This window comes from Halichoerus grypus, chromosome 9, assembly GCF_964656455.1.
Source record: "Halichoerus grypus chromosome 9, mHalGry1.hap1.1, whole genome shotgun sequence".
In the NCBI taxonomy this organism is placed as follows: domain Eukaryota; kingdom Metazoa; phylum Chordata; class Mammalia; order Carnivora; family Phocidae; genus Halichoerus; species Halichoerus grypus.
Genome location: NC_135720.1, coordinates 84,298,312 through 84,325,774, shown reverse-complemented (window position 1 = coordinate 84,325,774; position 27,463 = coordinate 84,298,312). Strand labels below are relative to the sequence as shown.

The 27,463-nt window shown below is 37.3% G+C and overlaps 1 protein-coding gene across 3 annotated transcripts in view; it reads left to right on the top strand.

Moving 5' to 3' along the window:
* The first annotated feature begins 2,210 nt into the window (after positions 1–2,210).
* The window catches only part of SMAP1 (small ArfGAP 1), a 163,191-nt gene continuing 137,938 nt past the window's right edge, over positions 2,211–27,463 (top strand). The window contains exon 1 of one of the 3 annotated variants that reach the window (XM_078055152.1): positions 2,211–2,558. In XM_078055152.1, coding sequence (XP_077911278.1) covers positions 2,441–2,558 — 118 coding nt within the window. In that variant the 5' untranslated portion in view covers positions 2,211–2,440. The remainder of the gene's footprint in view (positions 2,559–27,463) is intronic. The other 2 variants (XM_036067168.2, XM_078055151.1) reach the window with 2 other exon arrangements.

Sequence of the window (27,463 nt, the reverse complement as noted above, 5' to 3'; positions counted from 1 at the left end):
TTTTTAATTTTAATTTAACAATTACTCATACATTGAAATGATATTTTAGATATATTTGATTAAATAAAATATACTATTAAAATTGATTTGCCTGTTTCTTTTTCTTTTTTCTATTTTTATATGTGGCTACTAGAAAATTTAAAAGTATATGTGGTATGCATTATATTTCTATTAGACAATGCTGTGCCCCTTCAATTTCTTGGTGGTAAGGCTGTCTTCTGTTTTTTTCTTTTCTCTCTCTCTCTTTTTTAAGATTTTATTTATTTATTTGTCAGAGAGAGAGAGAGCAGCAGGAAGAGGGAGAAGCAGGCTTCTCGGGACTTGATCCCAAGACCCAGGGATCATAACCTGAGCCGAAGGCAGACACTTAAGTGACTGAGCCACCCCGTGCCCGCTTCTGTTTTTTTCTTAATCCTTGTAGCAGTAAGCAGAATTTCCTGGGAGGGGAGGAAACACTCAAAAGTCGTGTTTGTTAACTGGTATTGTTGGACTAACTTTCCCCTAACATGACTTTTTTTCCATGCTACTATCCTACTTAAAGAATCGGCAGGTTTTCTGTTGTCAACTGCATCAAGGCCACATTGTTTTGGCTGGTTCCCCAAACCTTCTTTAATTCTGTCGCACTTCACTTATCCAGCCTTATCTCTCACTCATCTTAAGTAGAACCCCTGTCCGTTAGTCTGTTTTCTGAGCTCCTTGAAGTCTTTGTGCTTTTGTGCATACTGCTCTTGCTCAGTATCTCCTTCCTTGGCCCCCATCTAAATCAAGCCAGTCTTTAAGATGTGACTTAAAAGTTCTGCCTCCCACATGATTTTTTTTCTGTTTTTTGGAACTCACTCTGATATCCTACTAGTTATTTGTCAGACCCACACAGTTTAAGCTCTAATTTGTTCAATTATTCAGCATTCAATTGAATTCCACAAGCATTTTTTCTTTTTTTTTAAGAGAGGGAGGTGAGGGAGGAGCAGAGAGAGGGGGGGGGAGAATCTTAAGCAGGCTCCATGGCCAGCACGGAGCCCAAGGTGGGGTTCAATCTCACCATCCTGAGATCATGACCTGAGCTGAAATCAAGAGTCAGAGCTTAGCTGACTTAGCCACCCAGGAGCCGGATGAATTCCACAAGCATTTTTGAGATCCTGTGCCAAGAGCAGGGATAGGTGAGCATGAGGGTCACCTTAATGCAGGACCTAGGCTAGGAATTGGCCCTGTAGAAAAGTATAAGACACAGGCCCCGGCTCATTGCCTCTCCTAGCAACTGCTCCACCATAGGCATGTTTATTCTGATTTCTTAAGCCTCATATGAGAAATTGCTAATAAGCCATTATATGCCAAAACAGTCAAATAGCCTCACTCAGGGTTCAAATCCCATGAGGCCCGGTTGGGGAGCTCCGGGTTCTAATTAAGTGTCTTCTTTTTCACGCATTAAAGATCACTGCTCATACAGCTTTCTGTTAAAGTGAAAACACCCAGGATTTGCCTCCCTGGCCACACTCTCCCCTCCTTATGAAAGGCTTATTGCTAGGTGTTTTAGACTCTGGAGCCAGACTGCTGCAGATTCGAATCTCAACTCCTCCACTGAGTAGCTCTGCAGCCTGGGCAGAGGCTTAACTCCTCCATGCCTCATTTTACACATCTGTATAATGAGAATATTGTATCATAGGGTTGTGGTAAGGGTTAAACAGGTTGATAGTTCTTGGTACAGAGTAACCACTCAATAAATGTTAGTTCTTAGTAATTGTCACTACCAGACTATTTCTCTCCCATAAAATGTAAGGGACTGTTTTGACTTATTTTATTGCACCCGTGTCCTCCAACTTCTAGGAGTTCCTGTTTCAAAACTGCACGTTATAAACATGGAATGAATACACGAATGCACGCAATCACTTTATATCTGCATTTCCAATGTTGCGCCGTCAAGAGCAAAGGCAAGGGAGCAAGTGTAAGTCACCTCTTTGCAAAGGTTCTTCCTTTACCGGGTTTTACCCGAGGCCCTCTGGGACAATCTCATCCTCATAGTGGGGAAGCCCACAGCGGGCAGTGTGAAGTACCTTCCGGGGATCACCTTGGGCGAACGGCCTAGCACATAAAGTCCCGGCTGGCCGGCTCCCCGGGAAGTTCGGCGCATGCGCACCGCGCCCAGCGCCTGGGTTCCTTCCTGCGCGCTACCCGGAAGCCTCGGCTCCGTCTCCCTCCTTCCCCCTCCCCCTCCCTCGCCGGCTCCGGCGGTGCGTGCGGGGCCGGCCCGGCGAGGAGGCGGGACACGTCGGCGCTGCCACCGCCGCCGCCGCTCCTCCTCCAGTTCCAGCTGCCGCCGCCGCCGCCGCTTCCTGGGTTGAGTCCGCCCGCGGTCCCGGCGGCTCCAGGTGTGTTCTCGCTGTCCAGCTCCTGCCCGAGTCCGCCGCCGCCGTAGCTGCCCCGGGCTCCCCGCCCCGCTGCCGAGATGGCGACGCGCTCCTGCCGGGAGAAGGCTCAGAAGCTGAACGAGCAGCACCAGCTCATCCTGTCCAAGCTGCTGAGGGAGGAGGACAACAAGTACTGCGCCGACTGCGAGGCCAAAGGTAGCGCGGACGTCGCCGCCCCTGGTCGGGGCCTCCTGCGGCCGGTGACCTTCCCGTCTCCGCGGTGCCCCGGGCCCGAGCGGACGCCGCGGCTGCGCCCAGCTGGCCCCGGCCCTGAGGGGAGGGCGGGCTCAGGCTCGAGTAGCCCCTCACCTCCACCAGAGGCGGCGGCGAGGTCAGGCCAGTGGGCGCCGGCACTGGCCTTAGCCTCCTCTTTCCCGGCCCCGGGGCAGAGCCGGTGCCAGCGTCGCGATGCTCGGACCCTCTACAGGGCCGGGGCCAGAGCCGGGCTGGGATCTCGGAACGGGGCGACTGCCTGGCTAGTGCTTAGGGTTAAAGGGTTGCCCTCCTCCCGCCTCAGCTCGCAGGTACATCCGTGGGTGGGGCCACCCTTAGTCTCGGTCTCCGCCTTGACCCTCCCCCAGTACCACGGCGTCCCACTCGGGGCTCCGATGCTCCGTATCCCAGGTGGAGCCCTACCTGCCTGCCCACCTGACAGCTTTGTACAGGGCTTTTGCTTCTTCCTGACAAAGGGTATGGTGGTCCTTTTTGGTGGATTGGAGTTTACTGAGTGAGACCATTGGGGAGGGGTCTTTAGTAGTAGTAGTAGTAGTAAAATTGTTTTTTTAGTCTGGGTATTAACCCGAATGAGGAGGAATTTCATTATATGAGTCTCTTGGACAGTGGGCTTATGTTCCTGAAGCTTTTAATAATTAGATTATCTCTGACCAGTTGGTTTGGGAGAACATGTGGACACTGGTTTGTGTGGCCCAGAACGTTGAAGGTGCATTTTTTAAAGATCCAGAGATTGACAAAAACCTAATTTTAGTTTGTTCCGTTGGAGGGCTTCTGCCTCAGCCTTTAAAATAGATACACTATTTTTAGCCTATATGTTTGGGTTTGGAGATCTGATTTATATTTAATGTCTTATAAGTAATCTCCTGAGAAAAATGTTTCAGATTTTAAAAACAAACCTATCATGTGTTTAGGAAAAGATCTTGCTTATTTCTAAATTGGTTTGTTTATTCGGTGAAGAATAGGTAGTTCTCCAAAGCAGGAGTCCGTCTTTGAGAATGTCATTTCAGGTTTCTGTTACTGACTTAGACTTTTCTTGAAGCTTTACTGTTGTTCCTCAATACTATATAAATGAGTCACGTTTCAGTAGGCTGATAATGTTTGATTAGACTAAGCCACACAGCATCAGCAGGTCACTTCACTACCACACTACCATAACAGGTACCTGATGACTGGAAGATCATGTGGGAATACTGTAACCAGACCATTTTAAGGAGCACTTGTCAATATCACAGTAACTTGACTGACCCAACCTTACTTTTATTCTGGGTAACCTTTCAGATGATGAGTTAAAAATGCCTGATTATTATGGCAGTATTTGTTTACTTGATACTGATTATGTGTGTGTGTGTGTTTTTTGGAGGGGGAATACTGTATTGAGGCTCAATTACTCATCACTGCACTAGTAAAACACCGAAAAATGGGGCCTTTAAAAGGCCAGAAAAAGAAATGAGCTGCATTTTGAGTGAGAAGTAACATGGTTAAAAAGAGATGTTAGTAAAAAAAAAAAAAAAAAAATATGAGTATATATTAAATCTATTAAAAATTGAATAGTAACAGTTTCAGTAAGTACTTTCATTAGGTATAGAAATAAGTGAAAAATAATTTTTGTTTAAATTTCTGTCCCCGAAAAAGTACTTTATAAAATCAGATTTTCACTGATGCTTCCTAAAATAATGTATAGGTTTTGATAAATCCATTATGTGCCACATGGTAACATTTTCATTCTCATTGTTTGAAGTGAGGAGAGGAGAATCATGTACTTTTTAAATTAGAACAAAAATTTTATTCTAACAGAAGGAAAAGGGAGCATTAGTTTTGCTTGCTGTTTGTATTGCCACTGAGGTCCATGGATGTATATTGAATGAATGTTTTTATTTTGGTTTTGTTTGGTGTTTTGTTTGTGGGTTTGTTTTTGAGAAATGTAGGAAGAGGGAGAGAAGAGAGTAGCATCAAGAGTTTGAGGGTACGATGTGAAGGGCATGAACTCCAGTCATGATTTGGAAAGATCCTTAGTTTTTCCTCGATGCTACTAAGTATCGAATAATATTAAAATGAGCTTCTAAATTATTTCACTGTTTTATCCTCTCTTCCAGGAAAAAATATCACAGTTAAGTTTAATTAGACTTGATCTCGTAGTTGTAGTAGTTGAAAAATTTGACATGATTGGGCTATTGATATAATTAAATATATTTTGTAAAATTTTTGAGTCTTCGATATGGTTGAAGCCCATTATAGAGCTCTCTTAGTAGAGTTCTTGGCTTGTTAAATGATTTTGGATTTATTGTTATATATGCCAGATGACATAGTAAATGTAGGTAGTGAAATTCTGATTAAATGTATTTTTAAAAGACATGCTATGGTTCTTATTCTGCTGCTCAGCTATTAAAAGAGGTTCCATACTGTATATGTGTATTAATGTTTTCTTCACTGTCTAATAAACTACATCAAGCTTTTCATGTATTTTTGAAGCTATTTCTTAGTTAACTCAATTTTCTTTTCTTTCACAAAATACTTCCCCACTGCTCTTTGAGAACATGTACGAAAGACTAAAGTCTAGGGCTAAAGATTACCCTATTCTCTTGACTTTAATAATAGTTGGCAAAGTTATATCAATTGGATTTTGACATTTTCTTACTGAGTCATCAGTGTGTGTGTTTTCTGAATTGACATTATTTAGGAAGTAAGGAAGGAGAAAAGGATGGCATAGGTGCCAGTTTCCTGCTCATGATCCAACACTTAGCAGATCTGTTGAACAACTGGAGAATGAGAACAGGCAGATGGATCTGCGCTTCCTCTCCCTGGCCTCATTTGTGACTCTGTGGGAGTTTTAATGCAGTTCTATTGGTTATTAGTTGGTGGCAGTTTATGGAGCAGTGAAGATTTAGGGCCCCTTGCCAATCTAAAGTTTAGTTTTTAGTATTTAAAGTTTCATTCACGGTTAATACTAGCTTTGATTCCGAACATGTGTTGGCATGAAAATGTGTCTCTTGCCCAGTAAGTTTTGGGGTAATCAGAAACATAAGGTTTTTGAACCCTTAAGGGATTGTTTTGTTCCACCTGTCTGGTATTAAGAGGGTAAGCTCCTTGCCCAGATCAAGCACTTATTTCTTCATTCCACAGATCTTGACTGTAGGGGACACCACTAAGCACTACTGGATTATGGGGCTAAAAAAATTAGTAAGACCTAAAGGAGTTTGTTTAGTGAGGACTGCATTTTTGCAAATGAATAATTCCAAAACAATGTACTAAGTGTTATAATAGTGGTTGTAAGAAGTACCCCCCTCTCTACTTATTTTGGGCTGCTCTCCCTATTGCATCTGACTTTTGTCTGTTGGTTGTCTTCACAGTTCCTAGAATGCTGCCTCAAGGCCTTTGCACATGCTGTTCTTTCTGCCTAGGAAGCTCTCTAACAATTTTTTGCCTGATCAGTTTTACATATCATCCAGTTTCTGCTTAAATGTCTCTTGAAGGGAAATGATTCTCCCCTCTTAGGTTAGGCTTCCCTTTATACGTATAAGACACATCCTGAATATTTTATTACTCGTACTACAGTTGTAATTAAACATTATTTGGGTATTTATTGGGTAATCTATTTCCCTGTTGAATTATAGCTATAAGAGAAGAGATCTTGTTTGTCTTGTTTAGACTTGTATCCCCAGCCCTCTACACAATGTGATAGGTTAATGTAACTCTTTTGAATGAATGAATGTGAATGAGTACAGAGCTGAAGGCAGGCAGCAGGATATGTGGAAATGGGTTCACATATGGGCATGTGGAGTGACCTGCTGGGAAATATTCACGGGAGTCTTGTTTGAGTTAGGTTCCGAAAGTGGAGTGGGTTTCAGCAGATGGAGAAGGAATTGAAGGGCATAGTTAGCTGCACATACAAGGTACAGGTATATAAGAGAACATAAGAGGTTTCCATGTGGCCTTTTTAGGGTAAGCTTTCTCTAAGCATGACCAGATTTGATGGTAGCAGGTCAGGAAGAACTGAAATGGTGAGAGATTCCAGGCATGTCACCTAATTATAACAGCAGTGTGAGAAATAGTGTAAGGATCTGACCTCACCTAATGTCAGTGTGTTGTAAATTGGGGTATAGGGCAGGAAACAGAACGACTGTAGCTATTTTAAGGAACAGGTGCTTACATTGGAAGGGCTGGAAGAGCAAAAATCAGGGAGCCACTACTGGACTAATGGTTTCAAGGCCATATACTAATACCATTGCTACCGCTCCCACCACTCCTGCCGCAGCTGCTTCTCACCCGTGAAACCGGTGAACTGATGGGGGAATCAGGACTGTGGTTACTGCTGCCATTCAGTGTCTACTAGACATTTTTGTCAGTTGCCCTTACTATAGGAAGATGGCCTTTGTTGAACTTGTGCCTTCCACGTGCAAATAACTGGCAGACCTATGTCCAACACTTGGCTGGCAAGGGAGTCTTTTAGCTTTCTAATCTCTTCAAAATGTAGAAACAAGAAGTGGAGGTTGTGAGACTCAATACAGGAGTCTACTACGAGGCAGTGAGGATGGAGAACATTTTCATTAAGTGTTTGATATTTAAGAGTTCTTATATAAACTTATTTTAAAGTAATTCATACTAAAAAGTAAAGTTCACCTTGAGAAAATGATGTTTATGATGATGTTGATGCTTGTGGGATAAATACATATAAACGAAATCTGTGATGATAGTTCATCTAAAGAGACCTGCAAATCTGAAAGTTCCCCCAAAATGCTAACCTTCAGTTGGATGGGTCTGTTGTTCTTATAATTCTGCTGATCTTGAGGTTTTCTCTAGTGATTATGTGTAGAGCCCTGGTGTCAGAGCTGGGATAGAAACCACTGGTCTCTCTCTGACTCATCAGTTTAAAACTTCGACTGCATGTTGTCCCCTTCTTTTTTTTTCCCTCCCAATTCTTTTCCTTTGTCATTTTTTTTTTTAAAGATTAAAATATTCTTTCATTACTTGATTTCAATACAAGATATATATAGCCCTGTACAAGATATATATAACCTTTATTGACATGTAAGGATTTGAACCCATGCTCTCTTTAAGGCAAAGGCAAATGTTTGACATTCTAATTATATATTTTATAAACTCAAGCCTTTTCCTACTGTTGTTACTACTATGACTACTGCTAATAGTCTTTTCACTGGATAGAATCAACTCACTTTTCTTACCATTTCTCAAAAAAAGATCAAAGAAACTTGGAGGCCATTTTGTTTGTTGACTGCCTTATATTCTGACCCCTGTAAAGAATTGATTTAATATATATATATAATTTTGTTGGTAAATCAGTATTTTCTGGGCATTACAAAGATTAAATATCATGTCAGATACTGTTGTGTGTTCTAAAAAGTTTTGGGTATGGTCCACAAACTAGTTAGGGATCTCAATAGACATGAGACAATGATGTGTTAAATTCTAGCCTATGCGTAGACTGTAGATTCATTAAAAGTTTAGTGTTGGGAAAGCTCAGTGACTTGGAAAAGATAGGGAGAAAGGAGGAGAAGAAAGTAAGAGGTAAGGTTGGAAGTTCAAAAAAAAAAAAGAAGAATGAAAAAGCAACTAATAACATTACATATACACAAAAGTTATATGATGCTTTCTTCTTGCCAGGCAGTTTTGTGAGCATTTTACATATATTAACTCATTTAATCCTCAGAACAACCTTTTGAGGTAGGTAATATTATTCCATCTTACAAATGAGGAAACAGACACACAGAACTTAAGTAACTTTCCCAAGGTTATACAGCTAAGAAGTGGTAGATCCCCGAATTTCTTCATTAAAAGAAAAATTTTTTGGATGGCTACTATATTTCAGGCATTCTAGGAGCTGGGGATGAAGCGGGGAACAGGTAGATAAGGTCCAAGCTCTAAAGGATCTACTAGTCTGTTAGTCTGTTGGAAGCAGGCCTGACTTGCAAAGTTGGCCCTTGACTGGCATCAGGGAACTTGGATTTGGGAAGATCTCATTACCCTAAGTGGTAAGAGTCAGTCACTGTGTCCAAACTGTTTGTACAAACTGTGTGGTTTATGTTAAATGCCTGCTTTCCTTCTGGGAGTCTGGAATTTCCATATATACTAGGCAAGGGTGCCTATGTGACAAGCCTCCCTGCCCACCCTCCCTCCAGTACTCTAGGCATCGAGTTCTCTAATGAGACTCTAATGAGTCTCTAATGAGTAATATTTCACACTTGTCAGAAATCATTACTAAGACAGTTAAGTGTGTCTGGTGCAACTCCACCAGAATGGGACACCTGGACATTTGTGCCTGTTTTCTCCTGAACTTTGCTCCATGTACCTTTTCTCTTTGCTAATTATGCTTGGTATCCTTCTGCTGTAATAAATAAATTACAGTGATTAGTACAACTGTATTTTGAGACTTGTGAGTCCTCTTAGCAAATTACCAAACCTGAGGGTGGTTTTGTGAACCTCAAAATATATTTGATAATATATATTTTCCTCCAATATATTGTAAAGGATATATTGGAATCTCAGTGTATCTCGGCTAGCTCTAGAACCTAACCTACCAGCAAGGGTACAGCCCAGAGAAGCAGGTATTAGCGTTAGAAGAAATTCTGGCTTTACTGGGATGATATGGAAGTAGGAAGATGGACTGTAAGATCAGGATTTGAATTTACAAGATCTAGCTCCAGAGCTATTAATTGCATGTTTGATGACATGAAAGATAAAACACATGCTTTTGCAGTTGAAATTTTGTGATAGAAGAGACTATTACCTTAAAGCTGACAGTGTATGTCTGAGAGAGGTTATTGCCAAATATGTTCCAGCATGGACAGTGTCTTTGTCTTATCTCTTTGCTTTTAATAGCAGAACCACCATAACTTCAAAATACTAACATAAAGCAGAATTTTTTCTGATCACTAAACTTTATTCTACAAATTGAATTCTTTTGTGTGTGATGTGTGTGTGTGTTTTGTTTTTTGGTCTTCCATATAGTTTCTTTGTTTTCTCTTTCTGCAGTTCTATTCTTAGGTTAGGTACTGATCATCTACCCTGGCTTTTTAAACCATAGGAACAACTTGATAGAATTGGAAGAGCACTGACCTGGATTAAGTTAGTAAAGCTAGGTTTGAGTCCACTCTTTGCCTCACTTGGTGACCAGTTGTCCTGTCCTCAGTGAGCCTTACTGCAAAGATTTATTTCAACTCTGATGTGATCTGTGTTCTTGTCTGAAACTCATGCCTCTTGTGACTTCTGTGTCGGTATTTACTATTATCGTTAATTTTTAAAAATTGTATTATTAAAGGTTTATATTTTAGGGCTTTATTGAACTTTGGATCATGGTCAAACCTGTATACTTTTTAAAGCTTTTCACTGATGACTTAGGTCTTCCTGAGCAGATTTACCTGGTATACTATCTTTAATTATCTCAAACCATATCATATAACTTGCAAGAATATTCCTCATAGATTGAGGACTCCTTTTGTTTGAATCTTTTTCCCTTTAATGCCAGTAAGATCAAAGAAATAACTATCTGTCTAGTCATCTACTAAAGCCATACTTTAAGACTGTATAGCCATACATAGCCCTTCATTTAGTCATACATAGTACCATACATACATACCATTTAGTCATACATAATACCGTATAGAAATGATTTAAAAAATTTCACTTAAGACAGAGCTTCGATAAGATGCTCTTGGAAATATGTGCTGATTCCATGCTCATGTACATTTTGAATGGTAAATGTGAGGACTTTGAGAGTCTAAAGGGCAGAGAGTTATAAGCCTTCTAGAAATTCTCCATTCTCTGCATCTTCCTCCTCCCCTCAACAATTTTTGGTCTCCCTTTCACAAGAGATCCAAGTTGCTTTTAGGCATGATGGATGATAGACTTCCAGACGTTTATCACTGATATTTTTGTAAAGAGTGCATTTCAAGGACCAGTGATTAGCTTGAACCCAAACTTAAAAAGAAAATAAAGGGGATTTTAAAACTTCTGTGGGAAGTCATATTTAGGATAGCTTTATCTTCCAATACAAGAACATTCATTAAAAATTATGGTTTAGTCTAGTTTAGATGTTTTTTAGTTCATGCATTTCTACTCTTGAAAGTTGCTTTTGGTGTAGGGTGGTAATGGTGCATAGTGCCAAAAAACTAGCAGAAATACCATTTTTAAAGAGAAATGATCATCCCTAGCATATTAATTTCCTATTCCTGCAATAACAAATTATCACAAACTTAGTGGCTTAAAACAACACAAATTATTGTCTTATAGTTCTGGAGGTTAGAATCCAAAATAAGTCTGTTTCCTCATCTTTTCCAGCTCCTAGAAGTCACCTGTGATGTTTGCTTCATGGCCCCTTCCTCCATCTTCAGTGTGTTATCTTCAGGTCACTCTCTGCCTTTTTGTGCTTGCATCAATACATCTCTTTCTGTAGCTCTTTTAAGGATGCTTGTGATTACAGTGGGTTTACCTGGATAAACCTCAGTGTCCTTAAACACACTTGCAAAGTGTCTCTTGCCCTGAAATGTAACATATTTGCAGATTAGAGGAATTGAAACATGGACATCTTTGGGGAGCACTATTCTGCTTCCCGCAGGTGGATTTGTGATAAAAATTGTATAGCACACCTAGATTTTTATTAAAGGTACTGCTCTGCATATACTTAACATGGCATAGGATGGTGAAGTTAGTACAATTCAAATTAGGAATTCTTACAGAAATTATTTTAAAAGTATATGCATGCAAGAGTCATTTAACAGACTCTGCAACACTGTGATTTATGTAGAAAATCTTTAGAAATTTACCAAGAAAGCGATTAGAATCAATAATTGAGTTTCATTAAGGTTAATATAGAAAAGTTAACTATTTCTGTATACCAGCAACAAACAATTGGAAGTTGAAATAAAAATTACTTACAATGGCATAAACATATGAAAACTTGGGGATAAATTTAACAAAATACATGCAAGACTTCTGTACCATAAACTTACCACAGATGGCTAAGAGAAATTAAAGCGTACCTAAAGAAATGGAGAGATATACCATGTTCATGGATTAGAGGATGCAGTCTTTCTGTTTTTGTTTTTGTTTTTTTTAGATTTTATTTATTTGAGATAAAGAGTGAGAGAGAGCATGGGGGTGGGGGATGAGGGGCAGAGGGAGAAGGAGAAGCATCTCCCTGCTGAGAAGGGAGTCTGATGTGGGGCTTGATCCCAGGACCCTGGAATTATGACCTGAGCTGAAGTCAGATGCTTAACTGACTGAGCCACCCAGGTGCCCCGCTGTGTACAATTTTAATGTTAAACTTGTATAATCTTAATAAATGTTGATATATTAATAGGATTGTCTGTGATGACTATTACACGATATAATGTACATGAAGCATATATAGTTCGATAGTACGTAGTCAGTAAATGTTGGATTTGAATTTTAAGTCATGCATGATTAGACCTACAAACACTTTTGTTTTCTTTTCTACTCCAATTACTTTATTTTTATTATTATTTTTTTAAGATGTGCTTGTTTTTTTACTTTTGTATTAGGTTTTTAATTTTAATTTCAGTATAGCTAACATATAGTGTTATATTAGTTTCAGGTGTACAGTATAGTAACTCAATAATTCTGTACATTACTCAGTGCTCATCATGATAAGTATACTCTTTAATCCCCATCACCTATTTCACCCATCCCCACACCCACCTCCCCTCTGGTAACCATCAGTTTGTTCCCTCTAGTTAAGAGTGTTTCTTAGTTTGTCTGTCTCTCTTTTTTTCTTTGCTTGTGTGTTTTGTTTCTTAAGTTACACATGAGTGAAATCATAGGGTGTTTGTCTTTCTCTGACTTATTTCACTTAGCATTATACTCTCTAGCTCTTCTGATTACTTTTTAAAAGAGAATTGTCCAAGGTTTCAGATGTAAGAAAACTTCCTCCTCCAGATTTTCCCTAAGTTTTATTGTTGTGAAATTTTTCTGAATTTTAAGTGTTTTTTAACTTAAAGTTGTAATTGATTATGGGGGTTAACTTTTTGATGTAATTACTGTAGGAAGTAAAAACCCCCAAACTATCCAAATATTTGATATAGACACATTCTCTTTGTAATGTGGTTTCCTTGTCTATTTGCATTATTTTTTTTATAAGCAAATTTTTTTTACTAGTCTATTCCTACTATTACTCTTCCCATATTGTCAGATTAAAACAAATGTTTTTTCATTGTGGAAATTATGCTCAACTATTGTACAGAAGTAGTTTCCCTTCTTTTGTTTATTTACTGGAAATTAGTTGTTATCTGGGCTTTGTTTTTTAGTGGAGACAATGATTTTACTTCCGTAGATAAGACAAGGCTGTCAGGTGATTGCCTTTTTTTTGGCCTTTTATTTCTTGTCCCAAATTTGGGCAATTATACTTTTGACTGTTTTTAACTTAGTTGGTAAAGTATGCCGGTAAACAACAGGAAACAAAGGTTTTTACCTAAAATAAATGTTTGTCTAGCTTTCAAAAAAAAAAAAAAGTTAAGGGGGCTTCCAGTTTCTACCCTGGCTTCAAGACCGGAAGGATCTTCAAGTCTCCACTCCACCCTAACAACAAGTAAAAAGCTGAGCAAACTGAAAAATCAACATCTCTTCTTAGATCTTCAGAGAAGTGAGGTCACAGGGCAAACTGCTGTCCCCAAAATAGGAGAGATCAGCAAATACAGAGAATCACAACTCAGTCACAACTCTGTGAGAACCAGTACTGGGGTAGAAAAACTGTAATTGGCAAGTTGCTGGAGCTCACTGTGGACAAATCTGAGAGTCAAAAACTACAGGGGGTTTAGTTATGGGGATGGTCCCCATACTTTTGTGAGTTTTACCTCCAGGAGCTTAACACGGTGAATATGGGAGAAAAATCTAATGCTTCTGTCAGGGAAAGGAGAAAAGGAACCATTTTGAAATAATACCAGAGCATTCTATTCTTCTTAGCAAGGTCTGCCCTCTGGAGAAACTATTTAACTAGAGCTTAACTGACTTGGGAAGGGAAATATCTGACTCCATCCACCTGTAGCCTTTCACAGGAGAGAAGGGAAATGCCAATTCCAGCTACTCTAGCCAACCTATCTCATGGGGAACGGGGAGAGGCCTGGTAGGGGGCACTGATATTTGTGAAACTCACAGTGCAGAGGCAGAGGCTCACTGAAAGACAGACCTAATCATAGAACTTTGGGATTGCTTTTCCACTGCATTACTAAAACCGTTCACAGCAGTTACTTTTATCCAGTACATCATTTCCAGCTGTCCATAAAAAATTACAAGGCATACTAGAAGGCAAAAAAAATAGTTGAGGTTCTTAAATCTCACAGTGAAAATGTTTCAGATAACAGAAGTATGGCTTCAGGCTGCCAGTTCACATCTTGTGAGATGTAAATATAATTGGAAAAACATGTAAAAATATTTTCGTATATTTAAATGAATGTATAAAGCATATGTATATATAACCTATATAAATGGCTAAAGTAACATTATATTCAGTTTGAATAAACTTGTTCACATCAAATCTATTCCAACCTCTTCTAGTTTAAAAGATTCTGAAGTTTTTGTGGAGAGTATCAGTCTCAAATAATACTGTTAACCCAGCTAAGGGGCAGATCTGTAAACCATTCCCACTTAACTGAGCTATAATCTTTATGGTAGATCTTGAATACTCATATTCAAATTATTTTCAGAATTCACATGAAGTAAGGAACATTATACTGATCAGTGACATTTCATATATGTATGTGTTCCTTGAAAATATTTTAAGTGGAGGTTGTAATTACTCTTTATATTAAACCTGGGTTTAATATTTCTTTACCAGGTCAATGATATGAAAAAAGTTGGGAGAGGGACTCTTCTAAGTTAAAAGGAACTTAATGGATATAACTAACCACAGTCCCTGGTCCTTGAGAGGATACTTTTTGAAAAAGATCTTTACAAAAAAATTTTGTGGGGAAGCACGGTTGTAGAAAATAGAATACATACTAAATATTAGATGACACTGAGAACTTATTAATTTTAGTAGGTGTGATAATATTGTGGTTATGGGGAGAAAATTTATATTTTTTAGAGATTCATACCGAAAAAGTTAGAGGTGGTATCTTGATGCCTGAAATTACCATACTTTATAAAAAATGAAAATATGACAAAATCTTAACAGTTGTTGAACCTGGACAGTGGGTATGTGGGTATTCACTATACTGTTCTTTCTTTCTGTTCTGTATTTGAAAATTTTTGATAATAAAAATTAAGAAAAAAATTTTTAGTTTTTGTGTTTAAGGAATAAACTCAAGCTACCAGATAAGTAAGGGGTCCTTCCTGCACATAAAAAATGTTCAGTTCTTCTTGGTCTGCAGGTTGTTTTTTTTTTTTTTCCCAGTTGAAAGAATAACACTAATTAACTAGTCTTGACTAATAGTATGTTTCTGGACATTTATGTAATCTTATACTGAATGACTATTTTTTAATATATATCAACTATTATTAACATGTTCAGAGTCTGTATAAACATACCAAGAGAACAAAAGAAGTTTTAAAAAAATCAAACTATGATTACAAAGACAGTGTGATTAAGGAATAATTACATTAACTATTGGCTCTTTATGATAGGCCCTTAATCATTTTAGGATGCTGGTCAGAAAAGGATTATCACAGAGCTGTTTTAGTGCTGTGTAGCTGTTGTTAAAAAGCATTTGAAAATGCAGTAATGTATATTCTAATTTTACTTCTCCATCACCCTGTTTTTCAAGAACACATTGAAAAGAACTGCCACAAACCATGAAAAGACACCAGAACCTCTACTGCTAATCATTATCTTAGATTTAATCCAAGGGTCACTTAAAGAAGTATTCATTTCACAGGTATTTTTTTTTTTTTAAGATTTTATTTATTTATTTGAGAGAGAGCGAGAGAGAGCACAAGTGGGGTGAAGGGCAGAGGGAGAAGCAGACTCCCCGATGAGCACGGAGTCCGATGCGGGACTCCATCCCGGGACTCCGGGATCACGACCCGAGCCGAAGGCAGACACTCAACCGACTGAGCCACCCAGGCGCCCCATTTCACAGGTATTTTATGAACACCAATTAAGTGTAAGGCACAACTGCTAACTGCTATATGAATTGAAGTTGCGTAAGGTATGTGAATCCAGACCCCAAAGCTTTCTGTATTATTTAGGACTTTCCATTGTAGGGCATAGAAACAGGACTAGAATGAACTTAAGCAAAATAGCACTGGGCATTGGTGTTTTTGTTTTGTTTTGTTTTGTTTTTTTAATCAGAAGAGGAGGGAGACTTGCCTCACATGACTCAGTTCTTGAACCTCTTTTCTGTTTGTATTCACTCCCTTGCCAATCTCATCCAGTCTCTTGCTTTTAACTATTGACTATAATTCGATTCCCAGTTAAATATCTTCAGACCAGAAGATCTTGTCCTAGAACTCCCTACTGATAACATCCAACCGTATGTGGTTGTGCATTCAGTAGCTCCAAATGAACATGTCTTAACTGAAATCTTGATCTTCATTTTCTAAACCTACTCCTTGGGCAGTGTTGCCCATCATACTCTGTCCTTTTGCTCTGGCCCTGAGGCTGTCACTAGAACTGTTGAGTTTAAGAAAACACCAAATTAGCTGTAGTCCAGGGATTAGAACGCTACATCTGCTTTACAACACCTGTAAACCGGTGATTAAGTACTGGAGTGTAGGGTCTGTCCATCATCCGCATCAGAAGTGCTTCTTCATGCCCCAGAGGCTGGAGACTAGACATTTTATGATCTTGCCTTCCTACAGAAAATAGCCAAAAAGGGCAGGAAGATAATCACCTCACTTTTGCTTTCAGATATTGCATAAGTGCATCTAATTGGTGGAAACATTCTCATTCAGAACTCTATAAAAGAATCTGAGAAATAGAGCTTTTTAGCTTTACATCCTCTGAATACAGGAGGGCACACCAGAAATAGGGTGGGATAAATATTGTGTGAGCAAATCAACAATACCTACCATGGTTTCTGTCTTAGCTAGTTGCATCAGAATGAATAGGATGTGCATAGCCTTTTTTTCTATCTTTGGCTCTCTCTGTGTCTCTGGGTCTGTAACACATGATTTTTCTTGCCTGCTTTACTCTTTACTGACTACTTTCCCTTATTCATGTGCTTGCCTATACCTCACGAGTTCCTAAGTCTATGTGACCTGTTATTTGGCTTCCTACAGGTGGTTGTCTCTTTCTTTGGATCATATACTGTATTCCTGGGTGAGATGAACTGGCCCAGCCTGGGCCATATGCCCCATCCCTGGTCACTGTGGCATGGAGGCAGGAGAGCTGCAGGAACAACAAGCAGGGGTTCCTTTTCCATGGCTAAGAGCAAGCAAGGTCTCAAGGAAGAGTAGCTTATATAGTTAAAAATATTAATACAAGATTTAGAGGAAAATTTGATACAAAACAAATTTGAATGAAGTGTTTAGTTTTAGCAGAGTTTTAGCAGAAAAAGTCAGGAAGAATGAGGAAGGGGAGAGTAACGGGTCTGAAATGTAAGGGACAATTAGATGATGAAGTCATTTGCTGAGAATAAGGATAGTGGGACTTTTTAGGGCATTTAAATCTATTCTCTGCATAGAATACTTGCTAATAGTAAGTATTTTAAAAGTATTTTAAACTAATCAGTCCCCTCGTTGATGGGCATTTGCTTTCTAACTTGTCAGAAAGCAAATTCAAACAGTCCTCTTGTCAGAGCTTTGTGTACACAAAATTATTTCCTCAGAGTCTTATATGTGAAAAGTATATATTAGAGTATGCAGATTAAAGCCTGTTTGATTAGTATTGCCAGGAATCTTGGGGCCAGTTTACCTTCCCACCAGTAGTGTATAAAGACTGGCTGACCCTCTGCACCCGGCCTGTCACTGGGTGTTCGTGTTTTTGAAAAGTTTTCTTAATATGGTTAGTGAAACTTGTTATCACACTGTTGTGTTTTATTTCTTAAAATTAATCGTTTTTAATGTGCTTATTGGTCATTTTTATTCTTTTATGATTTGCCCCTTCATTTTGGGGGCAGGGAGTGGCTTTCTTTTTCACATTTTTCTCTTGACTAGTCATTGGGCCACAACACAAAATTCCAGGCAACATTCATTTCTGTGAGTATGGTGGTAGGCAGCACCATTCACTCCTAGATTCTATAAGCCCGACAGTAAGTAATGGTGGAGCACTTTGGGAAGATTTTCAGGCTTTGATCTACATTTTTTTTTATAAGTATGAAATTATAGAAAATTTAGAGGTGTAAGAGACCTGTCATTTACCTGGTCTGATCTCCTAGTAGAGTCATGAAACCAATCAAGAGAGGTTAAATGACTTGCTCAAAACTTTGTAACAATGAGAGAACTTGGGAGTTAACCCAACTTATCTGGTCTGCTGTTTTCTGAGTCCACAGATGAATATGTCACCCTTGGCCTTTGCAAAAGGTAACTCTCAGCTTTTTAATTTTTTCTTTTTTTTTACATTCACAATCTATATAATGAGAAGGATGGTAAATTCTGCATTCTTGTGCTTAACCAAACCCTGTCTATGTAATGATTGGATATTAAGAAAAAAATTGGTAATCACAGTGAGAAATGGTTGCATATTAAGTATTTACTTAGCCAGGTTTTTTTAAACACAGATTTGGCAATAAATGTAAACATGTTCAAGAATTAGAATGCTGTTGGTTTCTGAGGTTATCTAAAAGCAGATGTTATTTCATGAGATAAATCTGTAAATAGTGCTGAGAATAGCTTTAAAAAGAGGGATTTTTGTAAATATTGGATATCTTTGTGCTTGAGAGGGAAATTTTTGCAAATATAAAGCACTAGAATATTTGTGAAAGAGTAAACAAAATAAAGGACAGCTATAATATGTCTGCTCAAACTTTTGAACTTTTAAGCTGAGTTTTTGAATGATGCTATGTCACCTGAACAAAGTAAGAAGTAGCTTTGACAAGGCTTAAACTTTAGGACAGGCTGGTGAAACAAGGATTGTTAATTCTTACTTAAGTTTCATTTCATTTTCTCCTTTTATTCTGTACCATCCTGATGATAGTGAATCCTTAAATTATTTTCACTGTTTAATTTCTTTGCCAAAGTAAATCAACATTTGAAAAATAGGGGAATGTTTTTTTTTTTTTTGTAGTTTTTGTAGATTTTAAAGTTTTTCATTGTTCTTGTGATATTTTGAACTTATTTACATATTCCTTTTTTCCAAAGTTTAAGGAATAAATATTTTTTAAAAAGTTATATAATAATTTTTCCTCTAGTATTCTTCCTCTAGTTGACTGTGGGTTGGCAGATTCATTTCTCTGCTGTTATCCTTGAGAGGATACTAGTTCAGTAGCTAAAATCAAGGGGTTTGAAGGCTGACTGCTCTGGGTTAAAAATCTCAGCTCTCTCATTGCTACCTTCGGTGATTTCTTTCTCTTCCTCTCCCTCCCTCTCTTCTCTTTCTCCCCTCCCTTCTAACTTCCTTGTAGTGGGAGAGTGGTATTTAAACTTTCTAAGCTACTCTGTGTCATTATATGGAAAATGGCCATATCTGTTGTCACAGAGTTATGAGAGTTAACTGAGCTTGTGAAGTAATGTCTGGTACAAAATAAGGGTCTGATAAATGAGTAAGGGTGTGATAATTATGTCAGGTCTTGTGGGTTTTTGTTTTTTTTTTTTAAGCACTTCGAGTCATTTAGTCATTTTTTTTACTTTGCAGGAAGCATTTGTGAATTATATTTTGTTTGGTAAATAATGTAATTGAGTAGATTCTGAGCACAAGAGTACTTTATGGAAGGCTCAGGAAAAGAAGGTAGTTAATTTTTTTAATCTTTTATGTGCTCGTTCACTAGAGTAGACAGTCAGAGGTATACAACAGCAGCCCTGCCCTGCGCTTTAGGAACCTTTACTTTAAGGAGACAGGCAGGCCATAAGCACAAAGACTATATATATATTATATATTAATGTATTTTATTATATATATATAAGTGTGTGTATGTATATATACATACATATATATATATATGTATGTATATTTATATATATATATATTCTGGATACCTGTGTGGAAGGAGTAGTGCAAGCATTTAGTATTATAGAAGTTCAGAGAAAGTAAAAATCACCAAGAGCAGGAGTTGGGGAAGGTTTTTAACAAAAGAGGTAGTTCTTGAGGAAGAGGAAGAATCAAACTTAAAGGAGAAGAGTGGCAAAGTTATTCTAGGTAGAAAGTTATTCTAGGTAGGACAAGTTTGTCCATATACTTAGTGCACGTGCTTTTCACATTCCTGGAAGCAGGTATAGGTACCAGGCAGAAATTTAGGAGAGAGGATAGACAAAGGAGTGATTGTTGCTTTGGGAATCATCTGTGTGGACATGTTTGCCGAAGCCACGAGTGGATTAGACACTTGCAGATCAGAGGGTCAGTGACCAAGATCGGAGGGAGACAGCAGTCAGAAGTAGAGAATCTTTGAAGGAACAAATAATGGCCTGCGAGACTGCAAGGAGAACCAGAACAGAGAAGCATTAGGAGAAGAGGGCTTTCAGAAGGGGGTATAGTCAGGAGAATTAAATGCAATAGGGAGGTAAAAGGGGCTACAAAAGGGCATTTAATTTTGGAAGACATTAAAACTGTTCTCTAAGCTCTTTATGAAAGTGTCTGTTGTGAAACTGCTTCATAACCTATTTTCCGTCCTCTGTACAGAGTCAAGAAAGTGAATCTTCAGTATGTTGGGATCATTTCTCAAGTTTTTCTGAGGCAAACATTTGCCATTCTTTTTTTTTTTTTTTTAGCACCTTTGCCAAATTTCATTGCTTGTTTTGTTTTTGGCATTTAGTTTACTTTTGAAACAAATGCTCTATTTTTCCATGGGATTCTGGCAACTTTTATTTTCTATGAGGAAAATTCTTTAGAATTTATTTTGCGGCCCAAGGAATATTGTTAATATATATGTAAATGGCCTTGGAAATAAGGCTTGACTGACATTTTATTCATGAGGGTTATTTTGTTTGGTTTGAAGGATTATAGTTAATTCCTGAATCAATTGATAAAGTTGACAAAAACTTGTTTCTGGGGAGACCTGTCAGTTTATTTTTGAAAAAGGTTTATTTTTAGCACTTTTTCCTCTCTTAACTCCAAGAAGTACAATTCCTTTTGTGTAAGTTAATATACTAGTGTCTTTCGATTCAGTACTATTGTACTTCTTAAACATTTGAAATTGGTTTAATAGGCGTTTGTAACATATATCTGCCCTCTGCTGGTGAAAATGCATTATTGCTCTTAACTCAATATCTTCAGTAATTTATTCGAATGAAGCAATACTTGGTAACATCAGGAGTGGCCATAAAATTTAGGAAAAATGCATTTATCGTTTGAAAGGAATATATTTTCTTTAGGGCATTCCTGTACAATGACTGCCCAAAAGGCCAGTAGTGTTGTGGGTGATACCCATTACATTGATGATTATTTTTACGTTGTGTGTTTTTGTATTCTTTTTTGAATTTTTTTTTTTTTTTGCAAGTTCTAGATCTACTCTGCCTAATGTGGTAGCCAGTAGCCATATTTGGCTATATAACTGAAGTTAAATTTTCAGTTCCTTATTCCCACTAGCCACATATCAAGGCTTAATAGCCACCTGTCGCTAGTAGCTACCGTGTAGGACTGTGCAGATTAAAGAATGTTTCCATCTCATAGAAAGTTCAATTGACAGTGTTATTCTAATGTTTAAATTTTATATAACAAGGATTATTATTTTAATGAAATAATTCTTAAATTTGCAATGAATTTCTTTCTTTGCTATGCACCTTTTTCAGATAAACACAGTTATCAATAAAGAATCCCAATTAACTAAGGGAATCTCTTTAGTAGGATTTTACTTTAAGATTTTTTTTTTGTACCACGTAATTTGTTGTACCTTATATATATATATATGTATATATATATACATGTGTATATATATACATATATATATATATATACTTATTATCAAATGATTAGAGTGCAGTTTTCTCAGTGTAGAGCATTGAACATTTCTAGTGTTTTTATTCTCTGTTTGGAAGATTAAAGTTAAGTTAAAAATAATGATCATATTTTCTCTGTGTTATTAATTGAGGTAATAATCTCTTTCTCCCTTTCGTGTGTGTTTGGGTGGAAGGAAGGCTAAAAATCAGAGCATATGTAGAGAAACTTAGATTTTATGACAGGGTGAATCATAGTTTAATGGATGTTAGTTGATTTAAAAAATAGACGTTTTACCAGCTTCCTCTGATGGTAACATCTTGCAAAACTATAGCACAGTATTATAACCAGAATATTGACATCAGTATAATCATACAATGTTACTGTGATTTCTACAGTTTTGCTTGTACTCGTGTGTGTGTATTTAGTTCTATACAGTTTTATCAGGTGTAGATTCACGTATCTGCCACCACACTCAGGATACAGTACAGCTCCATCACCACTAGGATCTCTTGAATTGTCCTTTTATAACCACACACACCTTCCTCCCATTTTGTACCCCTCCCATTCCTGACCTCCAGCAAGCATTAATCTGTTTCCCACTTCTAAAATTTTGTCATTTCAAATATATATAAATGGGATCATATGATACTTTTGGGATTGGTGTTATTTACTCAGTGTTGTTCTTTGGAGATTCGTCCAAGTGGTTGCATATATTAGTAGTTCTTTCCTTTATATTAATAAGTAGAATTTTATGTTGTGTATGTGTATGTTCCATAGTTTAACCATTCATCTGCGGAAGGACCTCTGAGCCATTTCTAGTTTTTGACTATTATGAATAAAGCTATAAATTTGTGTACAGGTTTTTGTGTGACATAAGTTTTCATTTCTCTGTGAAGTGCCCATAGTATAATTACTAGGTTGTATGGTAATGGCATACTTAGAATCATAAAAAAACTGCAAAGCTTTTCCAAAGTGGCTGCATTATTTTACTTTCCCACCAGCAGTGTATGAGTAGTCCATTGTTTTCACATCTTTTCTAGCATTTGGGGTTGTCACTGTTTTTTACATTATCCATTGTTGGATGTGTAATGATAGTGATATTGGTTTTGATTTGCATTTCCCTAATGGCACTAATGGTTTTGAACATCTTTTTCATGTGCTTATTTTGCCATCTGTATATTCTCTTCAGTGAAATATCTGTTCATGTCTTTCATTTTCTGATTGATTTTTTTTTTTTACTGAGTTGTGTTTTTTTTAAAAAATAGACTTTTTAAGAGCAGTTTTAGGTTCACAGCAAAATTAAGAAGGTACAGAGATTTTCCATCTACCCCTTGCCTCTACACGTGTAGCTTCCCCCATTATCAAGATACTGTTGAGTTTTGAAAGTGCTTTATATACTTTAGACATTAGTCTTTTGTCAGATATATGCAACTATTTTCTCCTGTAGCCTGTCTTTACATCCTTTTCAAATGATCTTTTTTTTTTTTTTTTAAAGATTTTATTTATTTGAGAGAGAGATTGAGAGAGCACAAGCAGGGGGAGCAGCAGAGGGAGAGGGAGAAGCAGATTCCCCATTGAGCAGGGAGCCCGATGCGATGTGGGGCTGGATCTCAGGACCCTGAGATCACAACCTGAACCAAAGGCAGATGCTTAACTGACTGAGCCACCCAGGTGTCCCTGAACAAAAGTTTTAATTTTGATGACGTCCAATTTATTAATTTTTCTTTTTATGGATTATGTTTTTTTGGCAAGTCTGAGGACTCTTTCCTAACCAAATTCTGAAGATTTTCTCCCATGCTGTTTCCTAAAAGTTTTACAATTCTATATTTATGGCCATTTTTCATTTTGAGTTGCTGTTTGTATATGATACAGATATGAATCAAAGTTAATTTTTTTGTAAATGGGTATTCAGTTATTCCAGCACCATTTCTTGAAAAAATTGTCTTTTCTCTGAATTGCCTTTGCACTTTTCTCAAAAGTCAACCACATGTATCTGGGAGTACTTCTGGATTTTGTTATGCTCCATTGATCTGTTTGTTTACTTTTATGCTAATATTACAATATCCATATTATTGTAGCTTTATAGTAAGTCTTGGAGTCATGTAATATAAGTCCTCCAATTTTGTTATTCTTTTTCAAAATTGTTTTTGCTATTCTAGGTTCCTTGAATTTCCATATGAATTTTAGAACTAGTTTGTCCATTTCTGCAGAGTAATCTTCTGGGATTTTAATTGAACTTCCTTTGAGTATGTAGATTCATTTGGGAGAGAACTGACATCTTTAACAATATAAAGTCTTCCAATCCATGAGCAAAGTATATCTTTCCATTTATTTACATCTTATTTCTCTTAGCAATATTTTGTAGTCTTCAGGATGCAGGTCTTCTGTCAGATTTATTTGTAAGTAGTTTTTATTTTTAAATGTTATTGTAAGTGGATTTTTTTAACATTTCAGTTTCTTTTTTTCTTTTCTTTTCTTTTTTTTTTTTTAAGATTTTATTTTTAAGTAATCTCTACACCCAGTGTGGGGCTCAAACTCACAATCCCGAGACCAAGAGTTGTGTGCTCCACCAACTGAGCCAGCCAGGTGCCCCAAACATTTCAATTTCTGATTGTTGTTGGAATATGGAAATATAGTAGGTTTTTGCATATTTGTCTTGTATCCTGCAACCTTGCTAACCTCATGTAATTGTTTTAGTAGCTTTTTTTATAGATTCAGATCTCCTACTAGATGATTGTCATCCTCCAATAAAGACAATTTTTACTTCCTCTCCAACTTGGATGCCTCTTTTTCTTACCTTATTTCACTAGCTAGAACCTTCTGTAAAATAAGAGTGGTGACAGTGGACTTGCTTGTCTCATTCATGATGTTAAAGGAGAAAGCATGCAAACTTTCATCCTTAAATATGTGTTGGCCAGAAGTTTTTCACAGATTTTTTATTGAATTGCGGAAGTTCCCCTCTATTTCTAGTTTGCTGAGATTTTTAAAAATCAGAAATGGACGTTGATATTATCAGTGCTTTTTCTGCATCTATTGAGATCATAGTGTTTTGTTGTTGTTGCTGTTCTTTAATATAGGGGATTACATTTGATTTTGATTGAATTTTAAACTAACCTTGCATTCCTGGGACAAACCACACTTGGTCATGATGTATTATCTTTTTCATATATTCCTGGATTTGATTTGCTAAAACTTCATTGAGAATTTTTGCAAATATTCATGAAGGGTGTTGATCTGTATGTTTCATTTCTAATGATGTCCTTGTCTGGTTTTGGTATCAGGGTTATGTTGACCTCATAGAATGAATTGGGAATTACCTCATACCTACCACCCCCCCCTCCCCCCAGTTTCCTGAAGAGTGTGTGTAGAATTTGTATCATTCCTTAATTGTTTGGTAGATTTCCCTAGTGAAACCACTTGGGGTTTTTTTTTTAAAGATTTTATTTATTTATTTGAGAGAGAGAGAATGAGAGACAGAGAGCATGAGAGGGAGGAGGGTCAGAGGGAGAAGCAGACTCACTGCCGAGCAGGGAGCCCGATGCGGGACTCGATCCCGGGACTCCAGGATCATGACCTGAGCCGAAGGCAGTTGCTTAACCAACTGAGCCACCCAGGCGCCCACCACTTGGGTTTTGATGGAAGGTTTTTAACTACAGATCCAATTTCTTTAATAGAAAGGCTATTCAGGTTATCTTTTCCTTGTGGAAAGAGCTCATTTGTGTCTTTCAAAGAATCGGTGAGGTTATTAGCATAAAATTATTTATAATATTCCCTTATTTTTCTAGTATCTTTAGAATCTGTAATGATGCCACTTCTCTCATTCCTGATATTGGTCATTTGTGTTTTATCTCTTTTTCTTAATCAGTTGGGATAAAGGTTTATCAATTTTATTGATATTCTCAAATAATCACCTTTTATTTTCATTGACCTTTTTTGTTGTTTTCCTATTTTCTGTTTCATTGATTTCTGTCCTCTTTATGTCACCATTGTTTTTGAAAGATATTTTAGCAAGTAAACAGTTCTCAGTGTGCAATATTTCACTTTCAATACTTTTAAGATGTTTCACTGTCTAGGTAGCATTCTTTTTTTTTTTTTTTGTAGCCTTATTTCTGATGAGGAAATTGTCATCATTATATTTGTTTCTTTGTATGTTATGCATTTCTTCTGCCCAGCTGCTTTTAAGATTTTTCAATTCATCTGTAGTTTTAAGCATTTATGTTATGATGTACCTTTGAGTGAGGGGGAAGAGGCAGAGGGAGAAGCAGATGCTCCACTGAGCAGAGAGCCTGACATGGGGCTTGATCCCAGGACACTGGGATCATGGCCTGAGCGGAAGGCAGACACTTAACCGACTGAGCCACCCAGGCGCTCTAACACAGTCTGCTTTCTTAAGATAATTAATGGACATAAATCTGAGTATTTTTGCCTGCTCTATTTCATGCAGTTAGACTTTGAGGTTTGGAGAGGGTAGGGTAGATTACTTTTGGTTTTTGCCTTGTAACCCCTTCCATGCCTGGTAGAATAGCAGTGCATGCCCCAAATATTCTTTGGAGGAATCTTAGCATTATTTTTCTTATTTAGTTTTATTTTTTCTTTTGTCTTTCTTTCATACTTACTAAGCACGTGTTGAGCACTGAATTAAAATGCTGGAAGTCTGGATATGTACTGATTATGCTGATTTATTCTTAGGGACTATAAATAGTTTGAGCAACAACCATTTACAAATATTTCATAGTAAATGTTTTATTATTATATTTGATGTAGGGATGTAAAAGTAGCCCTTTGTAGACCCTTTAAAAAACAAACAAACAAACAAAACCTCATTGGTATTGCTTAAACATGCCTTAAACATTTCTTAAGGTATGCCTTAAACCTGAGGAAGGCATATCCACTTCCTCAGGTCCGTTGTGCTTATCGTTCCTTTTGCCTTAATTCCTCTTGCCCACATACCTGCATAGTTTGTTCCCCTACTTTCTTCAGATCTCTAGTGAAATACAACTTTTCCTGACCAAATAACAATTACCTCTCCCTTCCTCCTTTCCATCTGTACTCCTTATCCATTTTTCCTTTATTTTTCTCCATAATATTCACTGCTGTTGACACACTATTACTTTTACATGTTTGTATACAGCTTTCCATCGGAATTTAAGCTCCATGAGGGCAGGAGTTTATCTGTTTTGTTTATCACTGAATCTCTAGAGTCTTGTACAAGGTACAGTACAAGATACAGTAGTACCTTGAAATAGTAAGCACTCAGAAAATATTTGTTGGTTAAATACATGTGTTGCTATTCTGAGTCTAACAGACTTAAAAAAGAAGAAAAAACATTTTTGAGGGAATTATTTAAATATTATTACTTCAGTGCTCTTTCTGAATAGAGAGGTTTTAAGGAAATTTCTGTGAGCTCATTTTTTAGTAATCACAATCACTTAGCCTTCATTAATGTTTCATATACCAACTTCCAGGAAGTGATTGATTAAAATAGCATGACTCTTCTAATCAGCATTGTAGTGACTCTTTAACGCTTGTAAAGTCACTTAGGAACCCTGATTATCGAGTGTTATCCCTACATGTCGTCTTTTAGCATCACTGATGCTACTTAATAGGAAAACATGAATTTGAGGTAGGTCAACCATAGGTGACTAGGTCATACCAAAGTATGTTAGTTACATTCAGATTTAAAAAAAAAAAACATTTTATTTCCTTCTTAGTAAAATGTTGTATGTTGAAATACTTGATATTTTAAAAAATGAAACATTCTGTTGTATGTTTGCTGGAAGAAATGGTTTGGCAATTTAAAATATTGTTGAAATACTATGTATATGGAACTTCTCTTTAAAGTTCTTGTTTAATTCTGAAAACTTTTTTTTTTTTTAAGATTTATTTATTT